Source organism: Clavelina lepadiformis, chromosome 3 (assembly GCF_947623445.1).
Source record: "Clavelina lepadiformis chromosome 3, kaClaLepa1.1, whole genome shotgun sequence".
NCBI lineage: Eukaryota > Metazoa > Chordata > Ascidiacea > Aplousobranchia > Clavelinidae > Clavelina > Clavelina lepadiformis.
The window spans coordinates 16,134,421-16,162,043 of NC_135242.1; the positions used below are offsets into that span (position 1 = coordinate 16,134,421).

The 27,623-nt window shown below is 36.9% G+C and overlaps 3 protein-coding genes and 2 long non-coding RNA genes across 11 annotated transcripts in view; 2 read left to right on the forward strand and 3 right to left on the reverse strand.

Moving 5' to 3' along the window:
• The window catches only part of LOC143448266 (sushi, von Willebrand factor type A, EGF and pentraxin domain-containing protein 1-like), a 28,130-nt gene extending 25,186 nt beyond the window's left edge, over window positions 1-2,944 (forward strand). For 3 of the 4 annotated variants that reach the window (XM_076947918.1, XM_076947921.1, XM_076947920.1), the window contains 8 exons: window positions 156-173; window positions 432-485; window positions 585-656; window positions 758-866; window positions 1,067-1,203; window positions 1,298-1,370; window positions 1,975-2,052; window positions 2,269-2,944. In XM_076947918.1, the coding sequence (XP_076804033.1) occupies window positions 156-173; window positions 432-485; window positions 585-656; window positions 758-866; window positions 1,067-1,203; window positions 1,298-1,370; window positions 1,975-2,052; window positions 2,269-2,387 (660 nt within the window). In that variant the 3' untranslated portion in view covers window positions 2,388-2,944. The remainder of the gene's footprint in view (window positions 1-155; window positions 174-431; window positions 486-584; window positions 657-757; window positions 867-1,066; window positions 1,204-1,297; window positions 1,371-1,974; window positions 2,053-2,268) is intronic. The other variant, XM_076947919.1, reaches the window with a different exon arrangement.
• A 294-nt stretch (window positions 2,945-3,238) lies between these two features.
• LOC143448267 (uncharacterized) lies at window positions 3,239-4,055 on the reverse strand. The gene is made up of 3 exons (XR_013114440.1): window positions 3,937-4,055; window positions 3,552-3,623; window positions 3,239-3,472 (listed from the first exon to the last, which is right to left on the reverse strand). It is a non-coding gene; the product is annotated as an uncharacterized LOC143448267 (long non-coding RNA).
• A 313-nt stretch (window positions 4,056-4,368) lies between these two features.
• Window positions 4,369-5,822, forward strand: LOC143448268 (uncharacterized). Its single transcript, XR_013114441.1, has 3 exons — window positions 4,369-4,526; window positions 4,883-5,027; window positions 5,535-5,822. It is a non-coding gene; the product is annotated as an uncharacterized LOC143448268 (long non-coding RNA).
• A 2,047-nt stretch (window positions 5,823-7,869) lies between these two features.
• LOC143448916 (trimethylguanosine synthase-like) lies at window positions 7,870-24,016 on the reverse strand. 4 transcript variants are annotated; one of them, XM_076948852.1, is made up of 14 exons: window positions 23,320-24,016; window positions 23,152-23,212; window positions 22,922-23,012; window positions 21,728-21,913; window positions 20,614-20,734; window positions 19,755-20,458; window positions 18,597-18,661; window positions 18,347-18,464; window positions 18,026-18,190; window positions 9,661-9,864; window positions 8,930-9,061; window positions 8,701-8,848; window positions 8,464-8,611; window positions 7,870-8,389 (listed from the first exon to the last, which is right to left on the reverse strand). In XM_076948852.1, exons 1-14 carry the CDS (start codon window positions 23,436-23,438, stop codon window positions 8,237-8,239), a joined length of 2,415 nt encoding a protein of 804 aa, XP_076804967.1. In that variant the 5' UTR covers window positions 23,439-24,016; the 3' UTR covers window positions 7,870-8,236. The 4 variants fall into 4 exon arrangements, with proteins under 4 accessions (XP_076804967.1, XP_076804968.1, XP_076804966.1 ...); XM_076948853.1 differs by having other exon boundaries at window positions 7,875-8,389; window positions 8,701-8,845; window positions 23,320-24,001; XM_076948851.1 differs by lacking the exons at window positions 7,870-8,389; window positions 8,464-8,611; window positions 8,701-8,848; window positions 8,930-9,061; window positions 9,661-9,864 and adding exons at window positions 15,397-16,641; window positions 16,712-16,859; window positions 16,949-17,093; window positions 17,178-17,309; window positions 17,532-17,735 and having other exon boundaries at window positions 20,614-20,731; window positions 23,320-23,989.
• A 1,616-nt stretch (window positions 24,017-25,632) lies between these two features.
• Window positions 25,633-27,474, reverse strand: LOC143449831 (zinc finger MYM-type protein 1-like). Its single transcript, XM_076950160.1, has one exon. It carries the CDS (start codon window positions 27,472-27,474, stop codon window positions 25,633-25,635), a length of 1,842 nt encoding a protein of 613 aa, XP_076806275.1.
• Window positions 27,475-27,623: the final 149 nt, after the last annotated feature.

Consider the following 27,623-nt stretch of genomic DNA (forward strand, 5'->3'; position numbering starts at 1 on the left):
TGTTGACGTCTGTGTATCACCAGCTTTGTAATATGTGACTTGTTTTGCTTTCTCTTGAACGCTCAATGATCATGTTATCATTCCGATCTAATCACATCACTTGCTAACGTCTTATATTTCTCTGCAATGCAATCATTATATTCTTGGATGGACAGGGACCACAGGGTACCATGGTGAGTAAAACTGAGCCTAACTGTCCCTGACCTCTTTGCTTGTTTTATACATAATTGTGCTTATCATCAATCATATATGGTTCGAAAAATCCTTACTTGTTGTACATATTTATGTAATAAAGTGAACATAAATATGAATGGACTGTAAGCATGTCGTAGGCTACCTTAAAGACATTTTCGTCTTTTAATCACATGTCATAACGGTAAAGATAACACAGATAACGACATGAAGGTGATTATTGGATTAATTTGTTTAAGGGTCCTCCAGGAACACCAGGAAGTAATGGAGAGCCAGGTCCACCGGGATCACCGGTAAGACATTATGTTGTATTGATTGGCAAGTTAAATATCTTCCAGTCTGTAGAGCCTAATTCAAAGTTACCATGGCTTGATTTTGCTGTGCTTGTGCAGGGATCGGCTGGTGCACAAGGACCTGTGGGAATACCAGGTAGAAATGGAGTTGAGGGGCCACCTGGAGCACCGGTGAGTTGCGTTGTAACTGGGTATGAGCTATTAAGGTAGCTTGTATTTTGAACGCACTTAGTAGAAAGGACTTATTAAAAGCGACATTTTTCAACATTTAGGGCTCAAGGGGCACAATTGGTGCACGTGGCCCACCCGGCTCTATGAGTTCTTCTGAGCAGAAAACTATGATGAAAATGACCGAAGATGTCGCCAAACGTGTATCTCAACGTATGTTAAACCCTCATAGAAATTCTGTACAACGTTGTGCTATAGGATAAGCCCGTACCTAGTTTTATCGTGGCAACTAATGCAAACAGCCTAAATTAAATCCGTAATTTGATAGCATTTTCTTCATACAAATCATACCAATTCCAGGCAATACATTCTTAGTAAACTCTTCGTCTGAAAAACTTTGCATACTTTTGCAGAAGAGGTCAGGCAGACCTTGGATGAAATGAATGATGATCGTCGTATCCTACGCAATGTTCGATCAGGAGGTCCAAGCCAGAAGGGGCCGCCAGGGCCACCTGGACCACCTGGTCCTCCTGGATCTAGAGGTTACAACGTACGTACTGCCTTATTCGGTTTCTTTTATATTGCCCCGTTGACTATAGGAACTGTTCACTTGTACAGCATGTGTTTTAATTTCATGGCAATAGGGTTTCGAAGGCCCGGCAGGAATACAAGGTCCGGCAGGATCTCCTGGACCTAAAGGAAGTGTCGGCACAAAAGGTGATTTTCGACCTGCCATTTGTTTCATCCTGTACTACTACAAATAGATATAGAATGCCAATCCTGTATTATATCACACTCCACCAACTTTTTTCAAATTTTTTATATTCGTAAGAATTTAAAATAGATCATCTCTTTCTTCATTTACTTTTCTAACTAGTTAAGCCCTTTAAAATTCATATCGGTAACAGCCACTTCAGTTGCTCTAAAGAGCCAGTCGGTCAATTTCATACATACGCCAGGTAGTCTAGATATCGCTTGAAGTACTTTGAACATGAGACATGACGGGCATGAGAAAAAAAACTTTGCTAACAAATTGTTTTAGTGCCGGTTTATTATGATAGCCCAAAAAGTTACAAGTTTAGTCTCCATCATTTCTTGAAGGAGAAACATAAAAATTCAAACGTTCATAATATACTGTACATGAACGTTTTTCCAACATTTGTAATTTTTTTACCGACATTGCAGCGTTTTGGCCTAAACAGATAATAGCTTGACTTTAATTATCTCGAATCATTTGCTAATGTAGCAAGCATTAGCAACAGCACAAATAACATTTTTATATTCAGTTAATACTTTTCGTTAAAATAACTGCTCTATTCAGGTGATTTGGGAGACAAAGGAGCAAGAGGTCCGCCAGGTCATGGTATTCCAGGTCCAACTGGACCACCAGGACCAAGAGGTATGCAAAATTAATCCCAATTTGTAAATACATCATCACTGCAACGTTTCTTTGTAATTATTTAGTTGGGCCTCACCATAAGCACAACTGTTGAGCTTCCATCTTTAAAAAGAGTTGTTAAGGCTGATTCATAAACCGTTAAGTGCTTATGCATATAAGTCACTTTGAGTGCTTATTTTCTATGTGTTATATTTACTGATCGCAATTTCTTTCCAGGACTTCGTGGAAAGAAGGGCGTTGGTAAACCTGGAAAGCCAGGAAAACCAGGCAAACCGGGTAAATCCAAAAAAGCTAAGTACAAAAAGAGAAGACCAGCGCTAGACTTGAATCGTTGAGATGATTCATAACCAAACGCCGTATGAAGGCATAATAACCATGAAGCTGCTAAGCTTGATTGTAGTGTTATGCAAGGGACTATAGTTAAAGCAATGAATTGACTTCACAAATTTGTTACAATTTTGTTTAACAGTATTAGCTTAAAGCAGCATATACCAATTTTTGCAAATATGTTTTGTAATTATATCAATTTGAATTTCTATTTCAAATTACCTAATTTTTACCTTTGCTTTTTCAAAATAACATCTTGCTTTACTTAGTTGTCTTTAGTTTCTTTCCCTAAGTCATCTTGAAGTTGTCTATTGATTGATGAACGCTGAAGTTTTGCTTGTGTTCTATGGCCTATGCTCTTATTGTAAAGTTATGAACCACGTAATCGTCTTCCTTGTCAGAATCTTTTCTTGCCTTACGTTTAATTGCGCTGTGCATACCTAACGTTTTTATTTCTTCTGAACTCTGCACACAATACAGCATAATTATATTTTGCGCGTGACATACTTGTATAGTGATTGAATTTGGCAAAATAGTTACAAATATAATTTTTTCAGTTCGTGGATATCATGTGTCGTACAGAACGATTATGAAAATGCAAAATGTGGTTAAAAACACATCATTTGTTTATTAGCATATCGACCTATATATGATAATATACGAGTATAATGAAAAAACCTCGAACTCGCGTTATTTTCTGCAAGAAACCATCCAATTAAAAACGCTTTAAGTTATATCATAGACAATAGTGCATACAAACTTTCGTGCATATAGCATATAAAAGCTTAGCTGCTTCGACGAAAACGTACAAGCATGAATAGAACTTTGAGGAAGCGTGAACGAACGTATTAATGAAAAACTTTCGGCCATCAACAGTTGATATCTTTTTATGCACACATCGTATATTTATTCGAATAGAAGCTGCGGTGCGGCATCTAATCTTTTTGAAATCATTTCGTGATTAAACTTGTATTCAAATAAATCTTGTCATCAAGGGCGCTTTTTACTCAAGTGGGCAATACGGTAATCAGTCCAGTAAGGCAAGGACGTGTGCCAGCTTTTTGTGCGTAGACGGGGCATAGATGAAACAAATCTTGAAAACAAGCAAAACAGTCAGTCAAGTTATACATATTTGATACATAACAAAAAAATGGAAAATTTTTTAGGCCTACTTCCATATCCATTTCCGCTTGATTCGGGGTATGGTTTTCTTGCTATAGTCAGTGTTGCCAGATAAAGCATATCTGAGGAAAAGCAAAATTTCACTCTACTGTACAATAAAAATGTTAGGTGGTCTCGTGATTTGAACGAGAAAGTATAACCAAGCAATGTCAAGATGCATAGTGTTTGGATTGAACTTCTGATCCTAAGCACAAGAATCACATAAACAAGTATCATGTTCTCAAAAATGGCCGCTTTTACGCAAACAATAGTTTTAGCAAACAATGAATATCTCACCGACAAAAGTTTTGATCTATTTTCTGACAGTAATTACTCGCTGTTTTTTAATACAGTGGATAAAATAAAGGCATTGACAGTTAGGGATAAAGTGTTCACCTGGCGTGAAGCAACCAAATTGTGATTTCTGGACTTTGATCATGAAACAGCAACGTGGAATCGATTGCGCAAGATTTGCATTGGGCTAAAATACATCAGCCTATACTGCCTGTTGCACCTGTTACGTGGCACTGCTTGCAAGTAAATGGGTAAAAATTGCATTGTTAGGGAATTTCAACAGCAAACCTCTTGAAAAAACTGATAACGATTTATTAATAGTCTAAGAGATTTTGGTAATCGTTATTATCTAAGTATTTGTTGACTTGTTGCACCCACTGTTTAACACTTTGCGTGACCGACATCGACCTGGTTTGAAATGAATTTTATGGCACATATTGCGCGCCATCTTGTTTGCACGGCCTCTTTCTCTTTGGATACTCGTTGCTTTTTACGAAGGATTTTATGTTTGCCTTGCCACGAGCCTTTATATCACTGCTCACAATCAACTTAATCAGAACTGAGTTGCTCGTTTAGACGCCGCATGACTTGGCACAGTTAAACTGATGAATTTCACCTGCAACTCTGGAAGAACATCGATGACTGATTAGAAGATGCTTTAGAACAAAGAAGATGGCATGACATAGGAAAAGGTAATTTTTTCAGCAAGTATTGCAGCTTTTCATAATAGCATCTTCCCTGCTTTTGAATGGTAGTTTGCTTCGGTTTCCTTGGAATCGCTCATGTACGTGTAATTGCATCAATGCAAAATTTACACCAATATTCAGTATTTAACCTTACAGTACAAGATGATAATAATTACAACCGAAATTGTTAAAAACGGTTACTACAAAGACAAATTTTGCTTATGGTGCAATTACACTTTGGTACGGTACCGTGATAATAGTTTTCAGCGTGTCTTTAAAATACATGTGGTCAGCATTATTGTATGATTTATAAAAAAGTTTAAACAACCCAAAAGACATTAACTACATGTGTATTTTAACAGCACATGATGGATGAAGGCACTTAAAGTTAAAGATCACGGCATCAAGACGAAAATATTAAAAATCATCTTCGTCGTCAATAGTTATCCGTATTGGTCACAACGTCACAGTTAATAGATTTGTTTGTTCAAGTAACATTCAACAAAAGTGCGTATCATATGACAAAGACTTTCGAAATGAACTAGTTTACTCGAATACAGTAACTGAACACATTCAAAATGTTCAACAGTATTTTTCTCCAAGGGCCCTCCAATATTTACAGTAACTCATAGTAATGTTCGGGTGTTGCAAATTCCAAAAAAGTTTTCGTTTAACATCTTCTAACTCCACATTAGCTCTGAAGCTTTAGTTATTAACCGCTAACAACGAATTATTCAACTGTAATATGTTGAAAAAAGTCGAATTCAATGAGCATGACATCATCATCCGTTTATAGACCATTTCACCAAAAGATGATTTTGCAACCAGACACTCAGAAACACGATTGTTTTGTCAAATTGTGTATCTGAGTGTTTCTCTGTAATTTCATGACAAGCAGCGGTCATCAACCAAATAATATCAAAGTTGGCTACATTTACAGTAAAACAAAAAACAACAAATTAAGCATTAAATGTACAATTATACATTTAACCGTTTATTTTTTGTTAATTGCAGTACACTTGGAGAAATGACTGTGAATCGCCGAATGCTTTTTGAAGAAATCTTCCCATTTTCTGGCTGAATTAACGAAGTGATAAACTATATTTACGATAGAATTGTTCGTTCAAAATATAGCATTAAATTATCAGTTACACATTTTGACCTGTTCGCATTCATGCTTTTGTAAAACATGCTTGAATGTCGCACATGCAAAATACCGTTTGCATCACCTACGGCAGACGTTCATATTTTTTTGCATCGCCAGGTTTTGTGAACGTGATGGGAATAAATGTTTAAATTACACATCTTTGCAAGCTCGTTAATTATATCAGAAAATGTCAAGGTACGGCAAGCACCGGCATCGGAAAACAAACACATTAAGTATGTTGCAATAAACTTGCAAGTCGCATTGTTAGTTTTTGTTATCGAGCGCTCTTATCGAACTACTTAAAATGGAGCCTTCCCTCTAATCACAGACGTAAATTTATCCAAGATAAAACTGTAGAGGCAAACATAGGTTAAACTATAACTGGGTCGCCGTGGTACCAGGGCACTCGATACTTTAGGCTGGGAATATAGGTTTAGCGTAGTTTTCGAACTAGCGAATCAAAAAGTTCAAACAATGATTAGCAAACCTTCGTTATAACTCAAACAAAGTTCCGATAAACGACAACGCGGGTTATTAACACCGGCTAGTTAATCTTTAACCCTGTCATTTGAGAGGATGGTTGTGCCTCTTTCTTCACCATTGTTGACCTTCTCTGCGAACTACTCCGGCAATCCTGATTGCGTAATAAATTGTTACACAAGTTTTCTGTTTGATTAAGCGTACAATTTTTATAAAAATGTTTAGTGATTTACTATGAAACCAAAGTTGAGTACGTAGCAAGTAAAACTTGTTGTTAATTACTATTAGATCCTATATATTCCGCTCATAAAAAATATCCTCCGGCTAAACGTCTCACAAGTGGTATGGGGTTGAGCAACAGAAAGAAAAACTATAGTTGACAAACTATAATAATCTAGCAATACAAATTCGGACTAGACCATAACGTTCTTCAAACAGGATATAACACTCAAAAACATTTACATCTTGATTTATGACATATTTGTTCTGCAAGCAATGTGTATATACCCCTTCAAAAGTACCCAACTATTTTTGCAACAAGTCCTGAATGTCTATTCTTTCCGGTCAAACTTACCCGTCTGGTCGTGCAGGTTACTTCCCCATGCAATGTAGGTGTTACCTATTTATAACCACCGTCCACACGTCATTTTGAAACGAGGGTAATGAAGCACACGCGGTTAAACAAGACATTGTCAAATTGACCATTTCATTGAAGGCCATGATTATATAAAATCAAGGGCATCAAGTTGTTAACGTAAGTGGATCAAGTGCCCTTAAAACGTTGAGCAGCGATTACGAAAGTAAAATCAGGAAGGTTTGTTGAATGAACGCACAAGCTCAAACTTGTATAAACAAGTTGATAGCTTAGGTCTTTAACAGAGTTGTCGTTAATTTTAAAAACTTGTTTGTTGAAATTGAAAATTTCCATCTATTGCCATTTTAAAACTCTTAATTGCACTGAACTTTCGTACTCAATGAGTCCAACAATTTATTGATTACTGGGTTATCTTGCTGTCACGGTGTTTATTTTGTCTATTAAAGCTTTTCATGTTGGTACACACATGTGATCTTTTTAAATGCTATTAAAATATTCGAGCTTATACACTACAGATCCGGAGATTATAGCGAAAGTTTGAAATAGGTTACCTGTGTAAAAATAGTATTGATATTTATTGATATTGTAATAGTTTGGTTACAGCCAGGCTATTCCAACCTTGTACATGTTATATCACTTGAAGACAGTTTGATCTATTCGGTTTCATGTTGTCAACTGAGCTAAGCCACAGTTTCCAAGGTAACATGTAATGTTTTATTGGGAATCATGCTTTATGGCCTGTCGTGGTAAATTACCCAATGTTTACCCATAGCTTGCCAACCCACCTGCGTCCTAAATAAATGTTGCATCGTATGAGCAATTTAAGAATGACGAAAATGGCTTTTATGCTACATTGGCCAACACTCATTCATATGACACAATTACAACCACAAGCCAAAGATAGACTGTACCACGACTGATTTACATTCTACAAGGCGTAAAAAGAATACTTTGAAAATGAATTAAATCTCCAAACCGTGAAACCTACGTTTTGCAAAAGTGTGCTCGCTATCTAGCGCTTTGCAAGTAACAGTCTTGGAGCCAATTGTTTAGATGTTGTATTACTTTTAAATGAATGTATTGCAGCAAACCATCATAGCAACCTAATGTATTTGGTTGTTCTTCACTCTTCCGGAAACTTTAACAACCGGCCATGTTGAAGTCAGGCACGTATTTCGAATTGACTTATGATGAAAGAGAGATTTTGTAATAAGATCACGGCCGCAGCCACAAATTATGGCATAACTAACTGATTTTAGGATTATTTCAATCAACACAGGCTATATTTCTTAATGGCAGTGTTATAAAGTTTTTTGTTCAAAACGAGTTATCCAAACGTTTCCGTATTTTGCGCGTCATACACGCAGAAAGATGGCTGTGTATCAGGTTTGACGTTTGAAAGTTCAATGTTTGAGGGATTTGCAGACTTGTTGAAAGTTAAGCTTTCAAATTCCGAGTCGGCTGCGTGCTCCACATTACCGAGAAGGTTGATTGTCAAATCATCATCATCGTCGCGGCTGCTTCATTTAGAGTTTTCCACCATTCAATTAGGTCCTCCCCAAAATATGCTGTTACAGTTTTTATCTTGTTGTTAAGCAGATTTTGCTCGATCTCCACTCTATTACCTGGACCAGCCAGCATCACCAACTGCAGCAAGAATAAACAGAGTTAGTAAAGGAGAAATTAACTGTTTCATTGATCTTAGTAAATCGAAACTGCACCTCTTCAACATTTGCGTTACGCGGCAGGAAAAAGCCAACGTTGTTGCTGATCTCTTTTGCTATTGAGAACGCTTTTGCCCCAAAGACACCCATGTCTTCAATGCTGAACACTTCTCGGTGGATGTATTCCGGACCACCCCAAGGAGGGCTGTGGTGACAATTTAAGATTTTATAAACTGTAACGACCAGAAATCCGAGATATATTGAACTCGAAACTAAAAGCTTTATAAGTCTTACCTCAAAAACACAACGTCTGCTTTCAATGTGGAGGCAATGTCAAAGAAATTGGCACAGATGAATTCGATGCGGTTCGCGACTCCGTATAGATCCGCGTTGTGTTTTGCAAAGGATAATTTCAACGGGTCAATATCAATGGCAATAACTGCTAGAAATAAACGAAAAGTTCTTTGAAAAAACGCGAAATCCGACAAGAAAACCATAAGTTACCAAATGAATCGACGATTACCCTTTTCACATGTAAATGCAAACTGAATCGAGTTTCCACCAACACCGCAAAACGCATCAACAATAACATCACACCGGCACCGTTCAGCGATGTGTTCTGCTATTTTTTCCGGCGTTACGGAATACCAGGACTCTGTTCAAAAGTAGAAGCTTGATGATGCGGACTGACAAATTAAATAATTATCAGCGGGTAATTGTTTAACTTCGAAATAAAACGAGAAATTACCAAAGAACCGTCCTATAACCAGGGTTGCCATACCGTCCTTATTTCTAAGATTTGTCCTTATTTTAAAGGTCCGTGTCTTAGAAAATATGTTTGTCCTTTTTTCTAAGAAATGTCCTTATTTTCACTTTCGTCCTTATTTTTAGGGCGGAGGTGGGCACTTTTGTCCTTATTTTGGGCATTTTGTCACCTTTACGATACCATTTTGTACCAAAGAGATACCAAAATTATGAACATGCAGATAGTGTCTTGTTTTTTTTTTTTTTTTTTAGGAACATTGGTTGCTTTCTCTTGTTGAACACTGTGGTGGTATTCCTCGTTCGTTTTCTAGTCGTCCTTATTTTTGAGTTGAGACTGATGGCAACCCTGCCTATAACCCATACAGAGTCAAGTTGGTGACACTGGGACACTGGAAGGCAACCCTGCCTATAACCCTTGCTAGCATATTATTAAAATAACCGAAATCACACGACCAGTACAAACAAAAACAAGCATTATTTCACAAATACCTAGATCCAGTTTAATTCCGTCGTCATATTTCGAAAAGAGCTTATATCGCTGCGCCCAATATTTTTTCAGGCTAGGTTTGTTGGCAATAATTTCAGGAGGAAGTTTCTTTGAAGATTTCTTCTGGCGCTTTTTCTTCTTATTCTTTCGATTTTTATTTAATAAAATATCAACTGTGTCATGATTGCCCTTCGGCGCAAAACTATCTACAATAAAAATAATTACTGCGTTAAACATCCACTCTGGGAGCAGACTATGAGAAAATACACTACCAGTGTTTACAGAATATTTAACAGGTAATCAGTCTTACATAATAATTTAATAATAATATTTGTATACATTTAAGTACTAAACATGTGTAATTTGTTAAATAACGATCTGCAAGTTTATCAGTGCATTTAAATAAATCAGAAATAATGATCAACGTAACATGCAGAATAACATCAACAACGACGTCAAATGTCCGAGACATGGACAATTACACATCAACAAATACCTTCACTTAAACTACTTGCTAATGAAGAATTTGAAGATTTTTCATTTCCTTCTTTATCATCACTAGCCCTGCTGTCTTCTACTTCAGGACCAAGTTGACAACTAAAATCCTTGTCCACGTTATCTGCTTCAACACGATCTTCAGAAGACTCTGTTATAAGAACAATGGAACAATCATTATAATCGTAACGAAGCATCCACCAAAAAATATTTCCTGCTAGTATTAAAAATAATACATTAATAGAGGTGGGCAGTCTGTAATTTGGAAATACCGACGGTAACGGTACTTGGCAAAAACTGTAACGATGGTTCCTTTATTCGGTACTTTGGTACTCGGTACCAGTATTATTTGCGGATCTTGTGGCAAGTGCTATTTTTATCGATATTATGACCCCGGTAAAGGTTACTTCAGGTCAAAAAATATGTGAACTCGCTCTATGCGATTTTATTAAACAGAGTTTGATTAAAAAATAACAAAAAACGCTCAAATTGGCACTAAGTGTTAATTAAAATGAAGTTTTCAAAAACATACTTCTCAAAACCTTGAAGTAATCACTTAAGTACCGAGTGCCGGGACTGGCTTATATTTCTTGAGAAAAGTAATTCGGTACAGGGATTCAGTACTTTTAGAAACAGTTACCGACATCATTACAGAAAGAGTTACAGTAATTACAGTTACAGCGTTACAGTAATTACGTACTATAGTACCGCGGTACTGCCCACCTTTGTACTATAATAAAAATAAAAGAATTGTGTTGTGAGCTTTTTAAGTTGACTTTACCAAGTAAGCATATCATCAGTTATTTGCTTCAAATTGCTTACCAACTTTGCTTCGGCTTGTATCGAACGGACGACAATTATCGTCAAAGTTAATGTGGGTTCTCTAAAAACATAACATTTTATATTTATGGCACAGCTTAAAATATTCATTATAAAACCATTGTGCAATTAGTAGTCAATACCGTATAACGCAGGCACATACAGATAGAATAAAAAGCATACCCGTCTTTTGCTCATTTTTCTTTGAATAAACATAACCTTGATGCTGTTAAACTTTCTATTTCTACCTACGATAAAATGATATGGTCAACATTTACAACTACACCATTTAAATTATGAAGGAATACACTTAACTGTTTTATTCTAGATACGCTTAGGCTGTAATCCTGACTCTGTAAAAATGGGTGCTCCTCGAAAAAGCTGGATGTCCAACTCTGTCAAACTAAGCTAAATCTGCCAACAGATACTTTTAACCATGCATTTTTATAGGTCCAAAACTTCTTAAAAGCTCTGCCCTCTTTCTCCCCAATGTTCTTGTCGCAATTGCTATAGTCATTTCGTGCAAATACATCTCTTTATACAATGTCTTCATTCTGTGCGCATATGTCACACCTTAAACAATGGCACTATCAGGATATCACCAAGGGCTAGGCCATCTTATTTTGCAGTGAAGACCAATTATTTAATGAACAATGGCGGCCCAGTGGGCATTCATTCAGCTCACTGTTGGATGCCCAATTTAAATTCATCACTGAATACAGTGAAACCTCGATAATACAACCCACTCTTGGAGAAAAATCCTGGTTACATTACCTGGCTACTTGCATTGTTGGCCATCAGTAACAAGCAGAGATGTACAACTTGTCGCAAAATTCAATTATTTACTATTAAGAGCATCAAGTAAACCCTAAAACACGCCCTAGCATGGCACAAGCGATATTAAACAATTTCATAGATAATATTTTTCATGTTTCATTTCATAGATAATATTTTTCATGTTTCATTTCATAGATAATATTTTTCATGTTTCATTTCATTGTCAGTACTCCATTGACATCAATCGATGAAACTATGTTATTTTAAGAATACTAAGTTTTAATTGAAGTGACTGGTCACACTAACGACGCAATTGAAATTAAACATTAAACCCAACAAAGCAAGCCAACATGATTCACAAGTGATTTTCCAAAGGCCCGAGAGCATGAAAAATAGGATATTATAGTTGGGGTCATAAAAAGTGTTAATTTGATCGACGCAATCTTGTTAACAGAGTGGTTGTAAACTTAGGTTTCCCTGTAGGTACTAATAATAGATTATACCTCTGACATTCACTACGATAACAAAACTAACACTGCCACCGAAATTAGGAGCGCGGAGTTGAGCTTACCGTTAATTTTTACAGTGAAAGGTGTGGCACCCTTTGCCAAAATGGAAGTAATGCCTAAAGAAAAAACAAACAGGGCAGGATGTCTTTCAGTATTCCCTTTTTTGAGGAAATGGTGCAAGGTGCAAGTCACAAAGCAATTACTTGTTTTGAACTTGTAACACATGTCCTTTGTTTGCATGCATGACCTGGAGACTTTACGACAATTGTTTGTTTTTAAAAGATGTATCAGCGGAAATGAAATTAATCTATTCCCGGACATAATACATTCGGTTGTCTGCAAAACAACTCGGCTATCTGTTCTCATACATCTACGCTTTTTTTCTTTTCCTTTGCTTTTGTGTCTGGAAAAAAGTGAGTTTCGAAAACAAGTGTTTAACATGATTAGTGTATCCATGACCTTCTGTGAAAACAATAACAAATGTGCTGTGATCATGGGTGCCAACTTATTTCCATATGAAGTGCTATCTGCATGTAAAGTATGTTTGTTCTCTTCACCTTTCTGTTTTGGAGCTCGTTTTTCTCTTCTAACTCCTTGGCGGGTGTATCAGAAATTTTCATTGAAACATTGCCAAAAATTGTCTGGGCGCTTGCGGTTTGTGCACTTATTGCTGGGTATTTTTGTTTCAAACTATTGGAATATATCATTTTGTTCAAAACTGAATCTGTAGGAATTAACATAAGAAGTAAGAACGATGTTATTTTGTGGAAGCGATTTCCAAAACTTTTTGCAACAAATCCTGAATGTCTATTCTTTCCGGTCGAATTTACCCGTCTGGTCGTGCAGGTTACTTCTCCATGCAACGTAGGTGTTACCTATGTATAACCACCGTCCACACGTCATTTTGAAACGAGGGTAATGAAGCACACGCGGTTAAACAAGACGTTGTCAAATTGACCATTTCATTGAAGGCCATGATTAACAAACCAAGGGTGTCAACGTAAGGTAGGTTTACCATATTTTCATCACCCGAAAGGAGGACACGTAATGCCACCAAACACTTGCACAGAAGTCAGTGGCAGTGGCGTTGAGGAGAGAGAGACTAATGCTTTTAAATGCAATAACTAAATTACCCGCTTCAATACAGCCTCATCAAAAGAGCACGGAGCCCGAACATTTATGTTTTTACGCCTAAAAATGAATTGTACTTTCATATTTAAACAACAATAGCGGCAATTTATGGTGTACAATTTTGAAACGTCGTATACAATGATTTTAGAAGGCCATTTACCCGCTTAGTATATAATTTCCCATTTGACAGCTGGTTAGGAGAAGAAAACAAGTAATTCAATAAACGAAAAGCAATGAAGACTTAAAAACGCCTACAGCCCAAAAATTTTGGTTCGTGAAGGGGACCATGGCTCTCTCTAAATTCATTATAGTGCACTTACAACATTAATTGTGTGAAATGCGTGAATAAAAATTATATTTTAATTAAAAATAAAACTTAGTTCTTGTTATTTGTCGGCTGTATTCCAAAACTCCGATTGTTAGAAAAAGTTTTAATTGAATTTGGAATATCTCCGCAATAATACAAGGAACGTCTGATGAATTTTAGGAACTAATTAATTTCCAAGAGGCCACGCGTGGTCAAGTGACCAACGTTACCGCGGTAGTTGTGCCAGCCTTTTGCTCTTCACTACAAGAAAAAACCGGGAACAGCACGTATGCAGATAAACAACGTTTTTTTTATTTCTGATAATAAGTTAGTTGAATTGCGATGATTGTAACTTCCAACAAAGCAAAATCTTTAATTTTTCATTTATCTACTTGCGTTTTTTATAACCGCAGTTGTAATTGAATGAAAAGATTGAAATTGAAAAAATAAGATATTTGTTCTGCTCTATATGTTTCAAAACTAATGCAACAAACAAACATCATTTGTACTTTTTGCACAGTTATTTGTAACAAAGCGTTTGCGACAATATAATACAACGATTCCAATCATGCCATATGCTGGGACAGTTGGACACTAAACCCATTGCCTTGGCGCCATAAATGGTTTACAGTGTAAACTTTACACTTTCTGAATGCTTTTCTAGTTGGATATAAACAGAAATATATCCAAAGTTTCGTAGAATGATATTGAGGTTGTCTTCTAATACCAATTGCTCAGTCACAGGAATATTTGATTCGTACTCTTTATGTTTTAGTGCATTTGTGAGCCTCAATATTGTGCCTTCTCTTGGCCACAGAAACCGGATTCCGGTCCCTAGCATGGAGATGTCCCTTCTGGAGATGTTTTTGTGCTGCTTTAACCATCCATTTGTTGTGCACTTAACATATGCAATGTTCATTTTAATCAAACCATATCACTTTATATATTTATTTCCGCTACTGATATCCGTGTTTTTGAAGTTAGGGAACATGTCCTCTACAGCATAAACACTGTAGTTGTTTATGTTATTATGGCTTTAAATTCGTTAAAATTAGGAAGTATTTTGCGGGTTTGGTGACCATGCTAACCTACCATCTTATAGCACAATTCCATTATTGCTATCTCGCCTACTTTAAGCCCTTGGTCTTGGCCACTTTTTCCTGCTCATTAATGTGAGTGAGCATGTGTTTTATTGTGCATTAAGTCCAACGGTTAGCAATAACATTTGACTTTCGCTTCCTACAGCTAGCGGTGTAAAATAAACAATACAATACAAAACACAACATGCATGGATAATTAATTGTTGGCCAATTCGAATTAAAACGACCAGTATAAAAATGTAATGGCCAAAAAGTAGATCATTTTGGAATTTTAGCTTGTCCTCAGACGACAATTCAATTGTCATGAAAAATCGTCCAAAAGGAGGACGTATGGTAATTGGTAACCATAAAGTGAGTAGATTAAATACCCTTAAAACATTGAGCAGCGATTACGAAATTAAATCAGGAAGGTTTGTTGAATAAACCAACATGGTCAAACCTGTATAAATAAGTCAATGGCTCAAATATTTAAATAATTTTCGTTACTTTGGAAAACTTGTTAATTGAAAAAAAGCTGTTTTCAATCCTTTATTATTTTAAAACCCGTAATTGCACTGAACTTTCGTACTCAATGAATCCAACAATTTCTTGATTACTGGGTTATCTTGCTGTCACGGTGTTTATTTCGTCTGTTAAATCTTTTCATCGTGGTACACACATGTGATCTTTTTAAATGCTATTAAATCATTCGAGCAATAGCTTATACTCTACAGATTCAAAGAGAGCGAAAGTTTGAAATGTGTCACTTGTGTAAAAATAGTCTTGATAATTCAGTAATCGTTATGTTACAGCCAGGTTATTCCAACCTTGTACATGTTATATCCCTTGAAGACAGTTTGATCAATTCCCTTTCAGGTCGTCAACTGAGCAAATTAGCTGCAGTTTACTGGGTAAAAATGTGATGTTTTATTGGAAATCATGCTTTATGGCCTGTCGTGGTAAACTACCCAATGTTTACCTATAGCTTGCCAACCCACCTGCGTCCTAAATAAATTTTGCATCGTATAAGCAATTTAAAAATGACGAAAAATGGCTTTAGTGCTACATTGGCCAACACTCATTCATATGACACAATTACAACCACAAACCAAAGATTGACTGTGCCACGAGCCCACGACTGATTTACATTCTACAACGATTAGTTTGAAAATGAATTAAATCTCCAAACCGTGAAACGTATATTTCGCTAAAGTGTGCTCGCTATCTAGCGTTTTGCAAGTAACAGATTTATAACTAAGTTTCACAGCCCAACTGTAATTACGTTATAACAAATGTTGTATTCTTTTTAAATGAAAGTCTAGCACTTTCAAAATATCATACCAGCCTATCTGTGTTTGGTTGTTCTTCACTCTTCAAGCGACTACACTACATGTTGAAGTCAGGCACGTATTTCGAATTGCCTTATGAAAGAGAGATACAGTAATAAGACCGTGACCGCATCCACGAATTTACAGTATGATCAATAATTCTAGGATTATTTCAACATAATCGTTTTTAATGGCAGTGTTAAAATGTTTTTTGTTCAAAGAGTCAACCAAACGTTTCCGTATTTTGCGCGTCATACACGCAGAAAGATGGCTGTGTATCAGGTTTGACGTTTGAAAGTTCAATGTTTGAGGGATTTGCAGACTTGTTGAAAGTTAAGCTTTCAAATTCCGAGTCGGCTGCGTGCTCCACATTGCCGAGAAGGTCGACTGTCAAATCATCAGTCGCGTCTGTTTGCTTTACAGTTTTCCACCATTCAATTAGGTCCTCCCCAAAATATGCTGTTACAGTTTTTATCTTGTTGTTAAGCAGATTTTGCTCGATTTCCACTCTATTACCTGGACCAGCCAGCATCACCAACTGCAGCAAGAATAAACAGAGTTAGTAAAGGATAAACTGTTTCATTGATCTTAGTAAATCGAAACTGCACCTCTTCAACATTTGCGTTACGCGGTAAGAAAAAGCCAACGTTGTTGCTGATCTCTTTTGCTATTGAGAACGCTTTTGCCCCAAAGACACCCATGTCTTCAATGCTGAACACTTCTCGGTGGATGTATTCCGGACCACCCCAAGGAGGGCTGTGGTGACAATTTAAGATTTTATAAACTGTAACGACCAGAAATCCGAGATATATTGAACTCGAAACTAAAGGCTTTAACAGTCTTACCTCAAAAACACAACGTCTGCTTTCAATGTAGAGGCAATGTCAAAGAAATTGGCGCAGATGAATTCGATGCGGTTCGCAACTCCGTATAGATCCGCGTTGTGTTTTGCATAGGATAATTTTAAAGGGTCAATATCAATCGCAATAACTGCGAGAAATACAGGAAAAGTTCTTTGAAAAAACGCGAAATCCGACAAGAAAACCATAAGTTACCAAATGAACCAACGATTACCTTTTTCACATGTAAATGCAAACTGAATCGAGTTTCCACCAACACCGCAAAACGCATCAACAATAACATCACACCGGCACCGTTCAGCGATGTGTTCTGCTATTTTTTCCGGCGTTACGGAATACCAGGACTCTGTTCAAAAGTAGAAGCTTGATGATGCGGACTGACAAACTATCAGCGGGGTTACCGTTTTAGTTTAAAAAACGCGAAAAATTACCAAAGAACCGTCCTATTTCCCATACAAAGAGTCAAGTTGGTGACGCTGGGTTGGGCTAAACCCTTGCTAGCATATTATTAAAATAACCGAAATCACACGACAAGTACAAACAAAAACAAGCGTTATTTCACAAATACCTAGATCCAGTTTAATTCCGTCGTCATATTTCGAAAAGAGCTTATATCGCTGTGCCCAGTATTTTTTCAGGCTAGGTTTGTTGGCAATAATTTCAGGCGGAAGTTTCTTTGAAGATTTCTTCTGGCGCTTTTTCTTCTTTTTCTTACGATTTTTATTTAATAAAATATCAACTGTGCCATGATTGCCCTTCGGCGTAAAACTATCTACAATAAAAATAATTACTGCGTTAAACATCCACTCTGGGAGCAGACTATGAGAAAATACACTACCAGTGTTTACAGAATATTTAACAGGTAATCAGTCTTACATAATAATTTAATAATAATATTTGCATACAAATAAGTACTAAACATGTGTAATTTGTTAAATAGTAAATCGCAAATTTATCAGTGCATTTAAATAAATCAGAAATAATGATCAACGTAATATGCGGAATAACATCAACTACGACGTCAAATATCCGAGAAATGGACAATTACACATCAACAATTACCTTCAGTGTTCGCGTCTTCACTTAAACTACTTGCTAATGAAGAATTTGAAGATTTTTCATTTCCTTCGTTATCATCACTAACCCTGCTGTCTTCTGCTTTAGGCCTAAGTTGACAACTAAAATCTTTGCCCACGTTATCTGCTTCAACAGGATCTTCAGAAGACTCTGTTATAGGAACAATGGAACCATCATTATAATCGTAATGAAGCATCCACCAAAAAATATTTCCTGCTAGTATTAAAAATAATACATTAACAGAGGTAAAAGAATGGTGTGGTCATCAAGTAAGCACTTCATCAGTTAATTGCTTCAAATGGTTACCAACTGTGTCTTGAGCAGGTTCATCCACAAACTGAAGAAAATTCTTAACTCTTTTAAGAACTTTGTTTTGGCTTACATCAACTGATCTACCATCATCGTCAAACTTAATGTGGGTTCTCTAAAAACATACCAATTCTGTATTTATGACACATCGACACAACTTAGAAATTCATTATGAAGACATTGCGCAATTAATAAAATAATCAATACAGTGTAACACAGGCACACACAGATAAAATAAAAAACATACCAGCCTTTTTTTCATTTTTCTTTGCATAAACATAACCTTGGTGTTGTTGATCTTCCTCTTTGTACCTACCACAAAAGACATGGTCAACATCTACAACTACACCATTTAAAATGTATAACATAACGTACCAGTAATTCCAAACCTAGGGTCCCGTAGGTGTTATGTTGATTATTAGCATACAAATTGAAAGTATACGAGTCACTTTTAGTTTTGGATATACTGCATTATATATACAGTATACAGTAGTTGAGATTTTGTTCAAAACAGGAATTTAAATTGATCACTGTTAAGAGCATCAAGTAAGCCCTGTCAGTAAACACTAAAACACACCCTTGCATGGCACAAGCGATATTAAAGAAATCATAGATTATATTTTTCATATTTCATTTCATTGTCACTATTCCATTGACATCAATCGATGAAACTTCGTATTTTCAAGAATATTAAGTGTTAATTGAAGTGACTGGTCACACTAATGACGCAATTAAAATTAAACATTTCAACCAAAAAGCAAGCCAACATGATTCACAAGTCACTTTTCCCAAGGCCTGAGAGCATGAAGAAAAGGATATCAGTTGGGGCCATAAAAGGATAATTTGATCGAGGCAATCTTGTTAACAAATTGGTTGCAAACTGAGGTTTCCCGGTATTAAATACTAATAAAAATTGTACTATTGACAGTCATTAGTCATTACGATAACATATAATTAATACAATAATACTTATCTACAATAGGTACTATTGAGTTGCCAAATAAAATGCGTATAACAAAGCTTGAGTTTAAGAGCGGTTTTGTGTTGTGGAAACAGCAAAAGACAGAAAAAGATTGCTTAGCTAAAGCTAACAAAAATTGGTATGGTGTCACAATGATTTTCCTCAGACTGAGAAAGGTAATTGCATGACTTAAAATCGGCGATGACTTCTCATCACTCAAGCAAGATTTTCTGTATTTTTCAAATCTCTTATTTCTATATAATAGCATATGACCTGGGGAGAGTGAAATTGAGGTTCAAGAGATTTGTATACAGTTATAACAAGCTTGACAAAAATTTTTAAGTCGTCAGAGATCAGAAAAATCAGTTTGTCACCATTCTATTACACAAAAACTCCAATTTTTTTTTATAATTATGACATTAAACCGAAATCGAAAAAACATACCTTTCTCGTTGGATAAATATTTACAGCCAACAAATGAGCAGACAGTAGGAAAATCAATGCCGCTAACAGGGCTATCATCCTCAGATTCAGGACAACTATCATCGTTGCTCTTTGAGTTTTGCTCATCCTTTGCTCTACAAGTGGAGTCAGCATCTAATTCATGCTCTCGCGGTAAGCTGACTGAAGAAGAATGATTCCGTGTGGGACCATCATCATCTTCATTGGACAAATTAAAGGATGTCACAAGACCACTGCTGGTGCCTGACGTGGCAACATTTGCAGAACAATTTTGCTCTACCTTGGCACCATTGTAGTTGCCAGTACCACATGTTTTACCATTTGATTTAGTTTCACCATCTGTGCAGGGAAAGTTTCGAAAACTGCTGTCGTTGTCATTGAATTTTAAGCCAGTTGTCATATTCACAATATTACCACTCACTTGAAAATCATGTGAATTGTTTTGTTCATTTTGGCTAAAGTTAAAATTATTCTCTGAGTGATAACATGAAAGACACCACTCCATGTACCAGGCTTTGTAAAAGGAATATTGCTGTGCACAGTGCACTTTCCAGGATTTCAACAAAACCTCTTGTTTCAGCACATCACAAGGAAGAGGAACTACAATAAGCTCACTCATTTGATCAACCAAATATGCCTCCATGGTAGAACCAGCTTCATTTCCACAAAAATAACTGATATCTTCACTGTAAAGAGTTATGTTCAGTACTTTTTCTGGGATATTTTAGCAACCTTAGAAACTAATGTTAATGTATGCTAATACTTGATACACAAAACACCTAAAACAAAACAAAAACAGATAATATCTATATATCCTGAGCAAATAGAAAACAGTTTCTACCTGTTTGGTGAACAACCAACATAATCAAAGTCCTCTCTTTCTTTCCAACTTTTTAAAATCAATTCTGGTCCAAATTCTTTCCAATAGTCCAACCAACCTTTTTCAAGGAATGCATTTCCTTCTAAAAAAAGGAAATGCTTTTAAAAATGATACACTTCAAGTTTATTGTACTTTTAACTATAGTAGAAATCACTCTTTGTGACACCTGAAGGGACCCCAGAAAAATTGCCTCTGTGAGTGAATGGCATTATAGGTGAAGCCAACGAAAGTGGCTGTAAACAACCCCACCCAATTTTTATTGAATTGGCTACTGTACAGTATTCAATGCAATTCAAAGACTACTAACTGTTGTCCACATGTAGGCTACTGCATGTGATGATCTAGGTCAGTGGTTCTCAAACTTTTTAAAAGAAAGTACGCAACGGTCTCCTAGCAATTTTTAAATGCCTCACGGTCCCTTAACAAATCAACACAAAACGACACGTTAGTTTTTATGGTATCAATGTGACAGGTGTACCTGCTTCTTTGCAACCAGTTCGGCTATGTTTGGTTCCGTCTTGGACAACGCAACCCTAATACCATGAATCACATTCAACCGGTTTCGAGCTTTTGGCTTCATGGCAAGTAGTGCCGTTTTTTTAGAAGGTGCTTCGTGATCCCAGAAAATTGTCTCACGGACCCCAGTTTGAGAACCACTGATCTACCGGTAGGTCTTATCATACAAGCTTACAAACCATTGATAACTTAACAGAAGGAACTGTTTATTTCAATCAACATCACATGTAGTAGAGTAGGCTACGTATGTTTTTTGCAAAGGCAATTAATTTTTCAGAAAATCGAAAATTGTTGTTTGCTTTGGATTTTGTAAAGATTTTTTAACCAATATTGACCTTTGAGCGTTCTTATATTGAAATTTGTCAGAAATGTGGTGTCACTGTAATCAAAGTGTTTTTATACACAAAGTCAAATAAAGTGAAGTTATTTCTGTGTCAAAGAGATGGTTTGCAGATGAGACATTGCAATAGATATCATTTTTACACAAAGTATCACTATAGTTACAGTCATTACAGGCGATTTGTACTGTATCTCAATTTATCTTGGAAAAAATGATTACGATTTTGTTGGTCTTCATACAAATCATTCTGGTCTTTATCTTCTTCATGGGTTGAACTGTCGTTATCTGACTTCAATGACTCAGTCTTTTTGTAGTAGGATGATGGCTGGGGCTGAGTTTTGCCTTGTTTCCATGACAAAGGCAACCCCATTTTTTTCATTAATGTTTCATCTTGTGCAAATTCGCCTACAACGGTGTAAAAATTAAGATTTTTAAACAACCAACCATAAACAATAACGATCAACTTTCTATCGGATGTTTGTGGTAATTTATACTGAGATTTAAGGGATTAAATAAATTATTATTAAATTATTAGGGATTAATGATTAAGTAACCATGTATAAATGCGTTCATTGACATAATCAAAATGTGTTTATCAATCAAGTTCTCGTATATCATAGATTATTTAAACTAACATTAATGCAAAGTCCATGTTTTCATGACAAAACACCTAATTTGTTTATAAACAAAATACTTGTCGGAGATGAAAGAAAGGTCCTGAAGTAATCGAATTGTCAAATTACACAAAACCAAATTAAATGAACCAGCAAACATTAAAACGTACACAATTCTGCCGAGACCATAAAAAATTAAGCATACCGGTCAATTAAACAGAACCAAATTAGACAAGTTTTACTGTACTTCAACCCACTGATGGAATTCATTTCATTAACTTTGCATAGATGTGCCCGTGAAAAGGTAACACCGTTTACACTTAAAAGGCTGCACTGTTTACAATTACGATGGAATAAACATGTTTTTAATTATTCTTCATAGATGTGCTGTAGCATCGTGGGTTTAATTGCAATATTGGTCATGTAAACATTCCCGCTTGATGGCATCTTATTGCACAAATTTTGTATTATTGCCATATAGCATGTTTTAAGCTCATGGGGCTTTACCACTTTTTCCAATTCATTAATAGTTTGGGAACGTGTTCTTTGTTATGTTTTAAGCATAAAGATTAGTATCATTTTTACTCAGCACAGTTAATGACGATTTAACGTAGGGTTACAGAGTCAAAGTTGAATGAGGTAACTCAATATTTAGTGGAATGCCTTGCATTTGTAAGTTATTTTACATAAAAAGAAACAAGTCAAAGTAAACAGTCTTTGGAATTAAGTTCACAGTTCTGACAAAAGTCAGAATACTGTAAATTCAATGACACTATCTTTTAAGTGATCCAACACAAACCTTCAAACTCAGTCCATGGCTGATGATGTTGCAGAATTGTGCCATCTGTGGATGTACTGTCAATAACATTACTGATCTTGAAATCATTTGTCTGCATTATGAAAATAAAGGCAACAAAATAGGTGATTGGTACAAAAAATAAAATAAATTTAACTTTGCCAATTTATTGTTGATAATCAATTTGTGAATGACACATTAAATATTTGAGACCAAGTATCATTTAATCATACTTCACAATCAGTAACAGAATCTTCATCATCATCATCATCCAAACAACAAATTTTAGACTCTCTGAAAAATTTTGTAGAATTTTACAGAACAATGTGGTAAAACAAAACAGTATTGTGCAACTCCATTATTTTGCAACATTTGTCATTGATATTTTAAGCCAAAACTACCTAATATAAGATCTTGTTAAAACACATGCACTGCTACTGGTGGCGTCTTCTAAAGTCAAAGATTGCTCTGTTTCAAAGGAGAGCAGACCTTCTGCCAACTTGGTCCAATAATAACACATTTTGTTCACCTACCAAGATGCTTTTTCATATGTTCATACAATAAAACATACCATGCTGTAAATTACATGTTAAGTCTAAGTCCCAGACCAGGGAAGGAAAGTATGTTGCAGGAATGGACCAGATTGGAACGTTTGTTGTTTTTGCGTGAGAAATCCACCGTACAATCAAGATATCAAGAACAATAGTCATTATACACGCAATTAATTTTTATCCTCGTGAACATAGCAAATTTTCCAAACTGGCATAAATGCAAATTTTGGCATGATGGTTTACACTGAAGCCTTAATTCTTTGTTTATTTATCATTAGCGTTCAAACAACTACTTTTTCTATATTTATTATACATTAGAATGATGAGCAAAATATCTGGCACGTATGTTAAGGACTCTCAGGGTTTTTTTTGGTTGGCTATGTTAATAATTATTCTCGGACTGAGAAAAGTCTAAGCACGACTTAAATCCGGCGATGATTCCTCATCGCTCGAGCCCCGGTTACTGATCTATCCTTTGTGCAAGTTCCGATTGTCACACATTTCTTATCGTAGTGTATTATTTAGTGCAGCTGCCATGCACTTCCACTCAGATGAAGCATCAGCAGCAATACGGTAAGTGCTCATGCATTACAATAATTACATATATAGACAAAAGTGGGAAGATGTTGGAATTTAGGCCTGCAAATGCTTCTTTTATGACGTTATCTGTTTTAAAATTGTTATAATGCGATTACCATGGAGCGCATTTGTAACTGTAGCGGCCTGGGTGGCATTTTTAATACCATTACATCATTTCTTGGAAAAGTGTTTTCCAGTTATTGATTGAAGTTTATGAACTTATTTTTTGATAACACTTCAACTGTCGTTTGATATTTGGAAACCTACTCTAAATAACTTCATGTGAAAACTCCTTTTAGTACGTTCCCAGGTTGTTTCCAGCACCTGTGCTGATAAGAAATCTTTATTGCAAATGCCCACTTCTTAACTTTGCACAGATTATATTTATCTATGCGTCTGCTTTAACTACATGTAACTCCCATTGCCAACACATTGTTTTCCTCGCTGCACGAGTTCTGAAATGCTACGTTTTTCTTGTCGAACATTTTCACTCCATCGCTTCACGTTTTATAAGCTCGCAATTCTACCAGCGAGCAGAGTGAGATCGAGATTTAGTCGAGTGAATCATCAACAGAAAGAGCATGAACTGCATGATTCTGCGAAATCAACAGACGAGCTATCTAAGCTAGTCATGGTGATTGCAACTCATGTATTAGATATCTTATAAGAAGTAGTATTACTTATTTTCTTGGTTATGCGCAAAGTTGAGAAAGTGTACAGCACCTACAATAAAAACCTTTTCTTGTAAACTATTTCTGTTGTAATATTAAAACCTTTTGGTTGACAAGAGGTTAGAGCAGTGATTCCTAAACTGTGCGCCGCCACAGATTCTCAGGTGTGCCGTGAATCTTTTTTGAATTTTGGAAAAGAACTGTATAAATATTTAAAATAAGGCATGCAGAGCATACAAGCACTGCTTCAATAGCTGATAAATAAGCACATGTACATTCAATGAGCACATCCATCGCATTAACACGTGAAAACAATTTTTTTTAAAGCAACTTTTCTTCTCTAGTAAGTGTGCCGCGAGCGTTTTATAATTTTTCTAGTGTGCCACAAGCTGAAAAAGTTTGGGAAACACTGGGTTAGAGTATTCTAACCGCACGCAACAATAGTCAGATAATTCAAAAGGTAAATTAAGTTTACATAACATAAGTTAGCCTCTGCATAACAAACGCTCTTGGAATAATGGCGCCATATCGTCTGGAAAGCATGGAAATGCAAACTTTTTTCGCTCACCCAGGGCCGGATTAAGACGAAACTGGGCCTGATGCTGCAGCGCAAAAACAGGCCTATTTTTTCTAGGCATTGGTACATATGCATTCGACACTCTGACTCCACCGTACACGCGTAATCAGACCGACCAAAGAGCCTTTATTGCTTTCGACGCAGTCAGCCAAATTTTAATGAACATGAACAATAATAACGACGTGTTATCGTAAAAACTCGAGAGTAACATCAGTCTATGTAACACCAACACAATTCAATACCAATATTGCCTGAAAAGCGGAGTTAATGAAGAAAAGGCTAATCCAGATCAACTTAACGTTGGCATATTGTCAATGCTGCGCTAGTGCTGCTTACTTATACTACTGTTTTTCGAGCCTTAGCAAGCGCGAAATCTTCGATCATGTCAGTGCAGTCAAGGCTGCTCAGCACCTCATGTTCAATGCTCATAAGCGCCAGCATGTTTAGCCTTTCCTCCCTCATCGAGGACCGCAGCTCTCCTTTGACTATTCCCAGTTTTGAGAAGCTCCGCTCGCCGGAGGCATTAGACACCATCAAGCACAGATAGATGCGCAAAGCAATCTCGACGTTTGGAAATGTTTGAGAAAGGTTCAACGACGACAAAAGCTTGTACATGGTAAGCTCTGCTGACTCGTTCACACTCACCGATTTCTGGGTGCGCATAAATGCAGCAAACTGTATGAGCTCAGCCACCAACGTGTCTTCCAAGTCATCTGGATACGAGGAAACGAGATTTTGAGCTTTATTCTCGATCTGCTTTATGCTCAATGACGTTAGCTCCGAAAGAAATCCGAATGTTGTAGATATATCCTCATACGCCTTCATTCGCTTTTCCAGTTCAGCTAACAGTCTGTCGATCATGACCAGATATATATGGGTTTTGAATGTTTCCCTAGGGGTGAGGTTTTCTTCGTTTGCAGCTCCTTCATCAGGCATTCGCTTTCGCTTACGGCCTCGACGTTCTTCAGCCTTGTATTCGCCGTGAGGAACCTTTTCGATCGCCATCTGCTCATACACGTCAAATCTGTCCCGTGCAAATTGAATCGTGTCGACCAGTGATGCCAATAAACTAGTTGCCGTATTCAGACTGACTGTAGGGTCTTGGAGGCTAATGCTCGTACTGTTGAGACGGCATAGGATATCGTTCCAGGCAGTCGCCATAACTGCTGTCTCAAGTTCGTCCATCCTGCGCGAAAATCCGTCGGCCTGGTTTCTCGTATCGGCCTTCTGCTCCTTATCTGCCGCAAGCTCATCCAGGACTTCTTGAATGCTCTTCCACCCTTCTACTAGCGCTTTGACAGCATCTGCACGTTCACACCATCGGGTTCCAGACAAACCTTTGAGCGTTAATGTGCAGCGATTCTTCAGTTTCTGCCAGCGATATGTCGATTCAGACAGGAAAACGTATAGTCCATTGACAAAATGAAAAAACCTGGTACAGCCAGCGCAGCTATTAACAGCCTGGTCTCCTACCAGGTTTAAACTGTGGTTGCAGCATGGAATAAAAGCAGCATATTTACATTCTCGCTTCACAATTGCCTGGACACCGTTGTACCGTCCTGACATGTTTGACGCATTGTCATACGACTGGCCTCTGCAGTTAGTAACATCCAAGCCATTTTCCTTCAGAAAGTTCAGAAGTATGCTAGCCATGTGCGTAGCGGTGTGTCTCATCATAGGCAAGAATGTCAGGAACCGTTCAACTGGACCCAACGGCAGAACATATCGAATAACAATCGTTAGCTGGTCGAGGTGTGATACGTCAGGTGTAGAGTCAATCGAGACAGAGAAATACTTCGCCTTCTTGGCTTCTTTCAGGATGGTGTCCTGCACCTTTTGTCCCATGAGCTGCACCAGCTCCTCGCAAATTGTGGATGACAAATAAGAAATGTGACCTTTCCCGCAGTTCGCATATTTTCTAATATGGCTAGCCAGCAGAGTATCGTACTCCGCCAACAACTCAATGATGCCAAGGTACTTACCATTATGAGGGGAACCTATGATCTCATCCGCGCCCCTTATAGCAAGGCCACGCTTAGCTAGGAATATCAGAACGTCGATGAGCCGCTTTACAATCTGGCGCCAGTAACACCGCTCTTCCTCGACCTGTTTAGCGGCTAGGTAGTCAACACCTAGAATCAACCCTGAAACAGCTCGAAAAGTGTTATAATTTTTCATCTTAAATAAGTAGTCTATGCCAAAATCTTGCTTTATCTTACGTGCCTAGGCGTAACACTGTGCCTAGGCGTGCGAAAGTCGGACTACAAATTTCATAATAAGAATTATTTGTGGGTTAATTAAGCAAAGGAAAACTGTTCAGCGTCCGG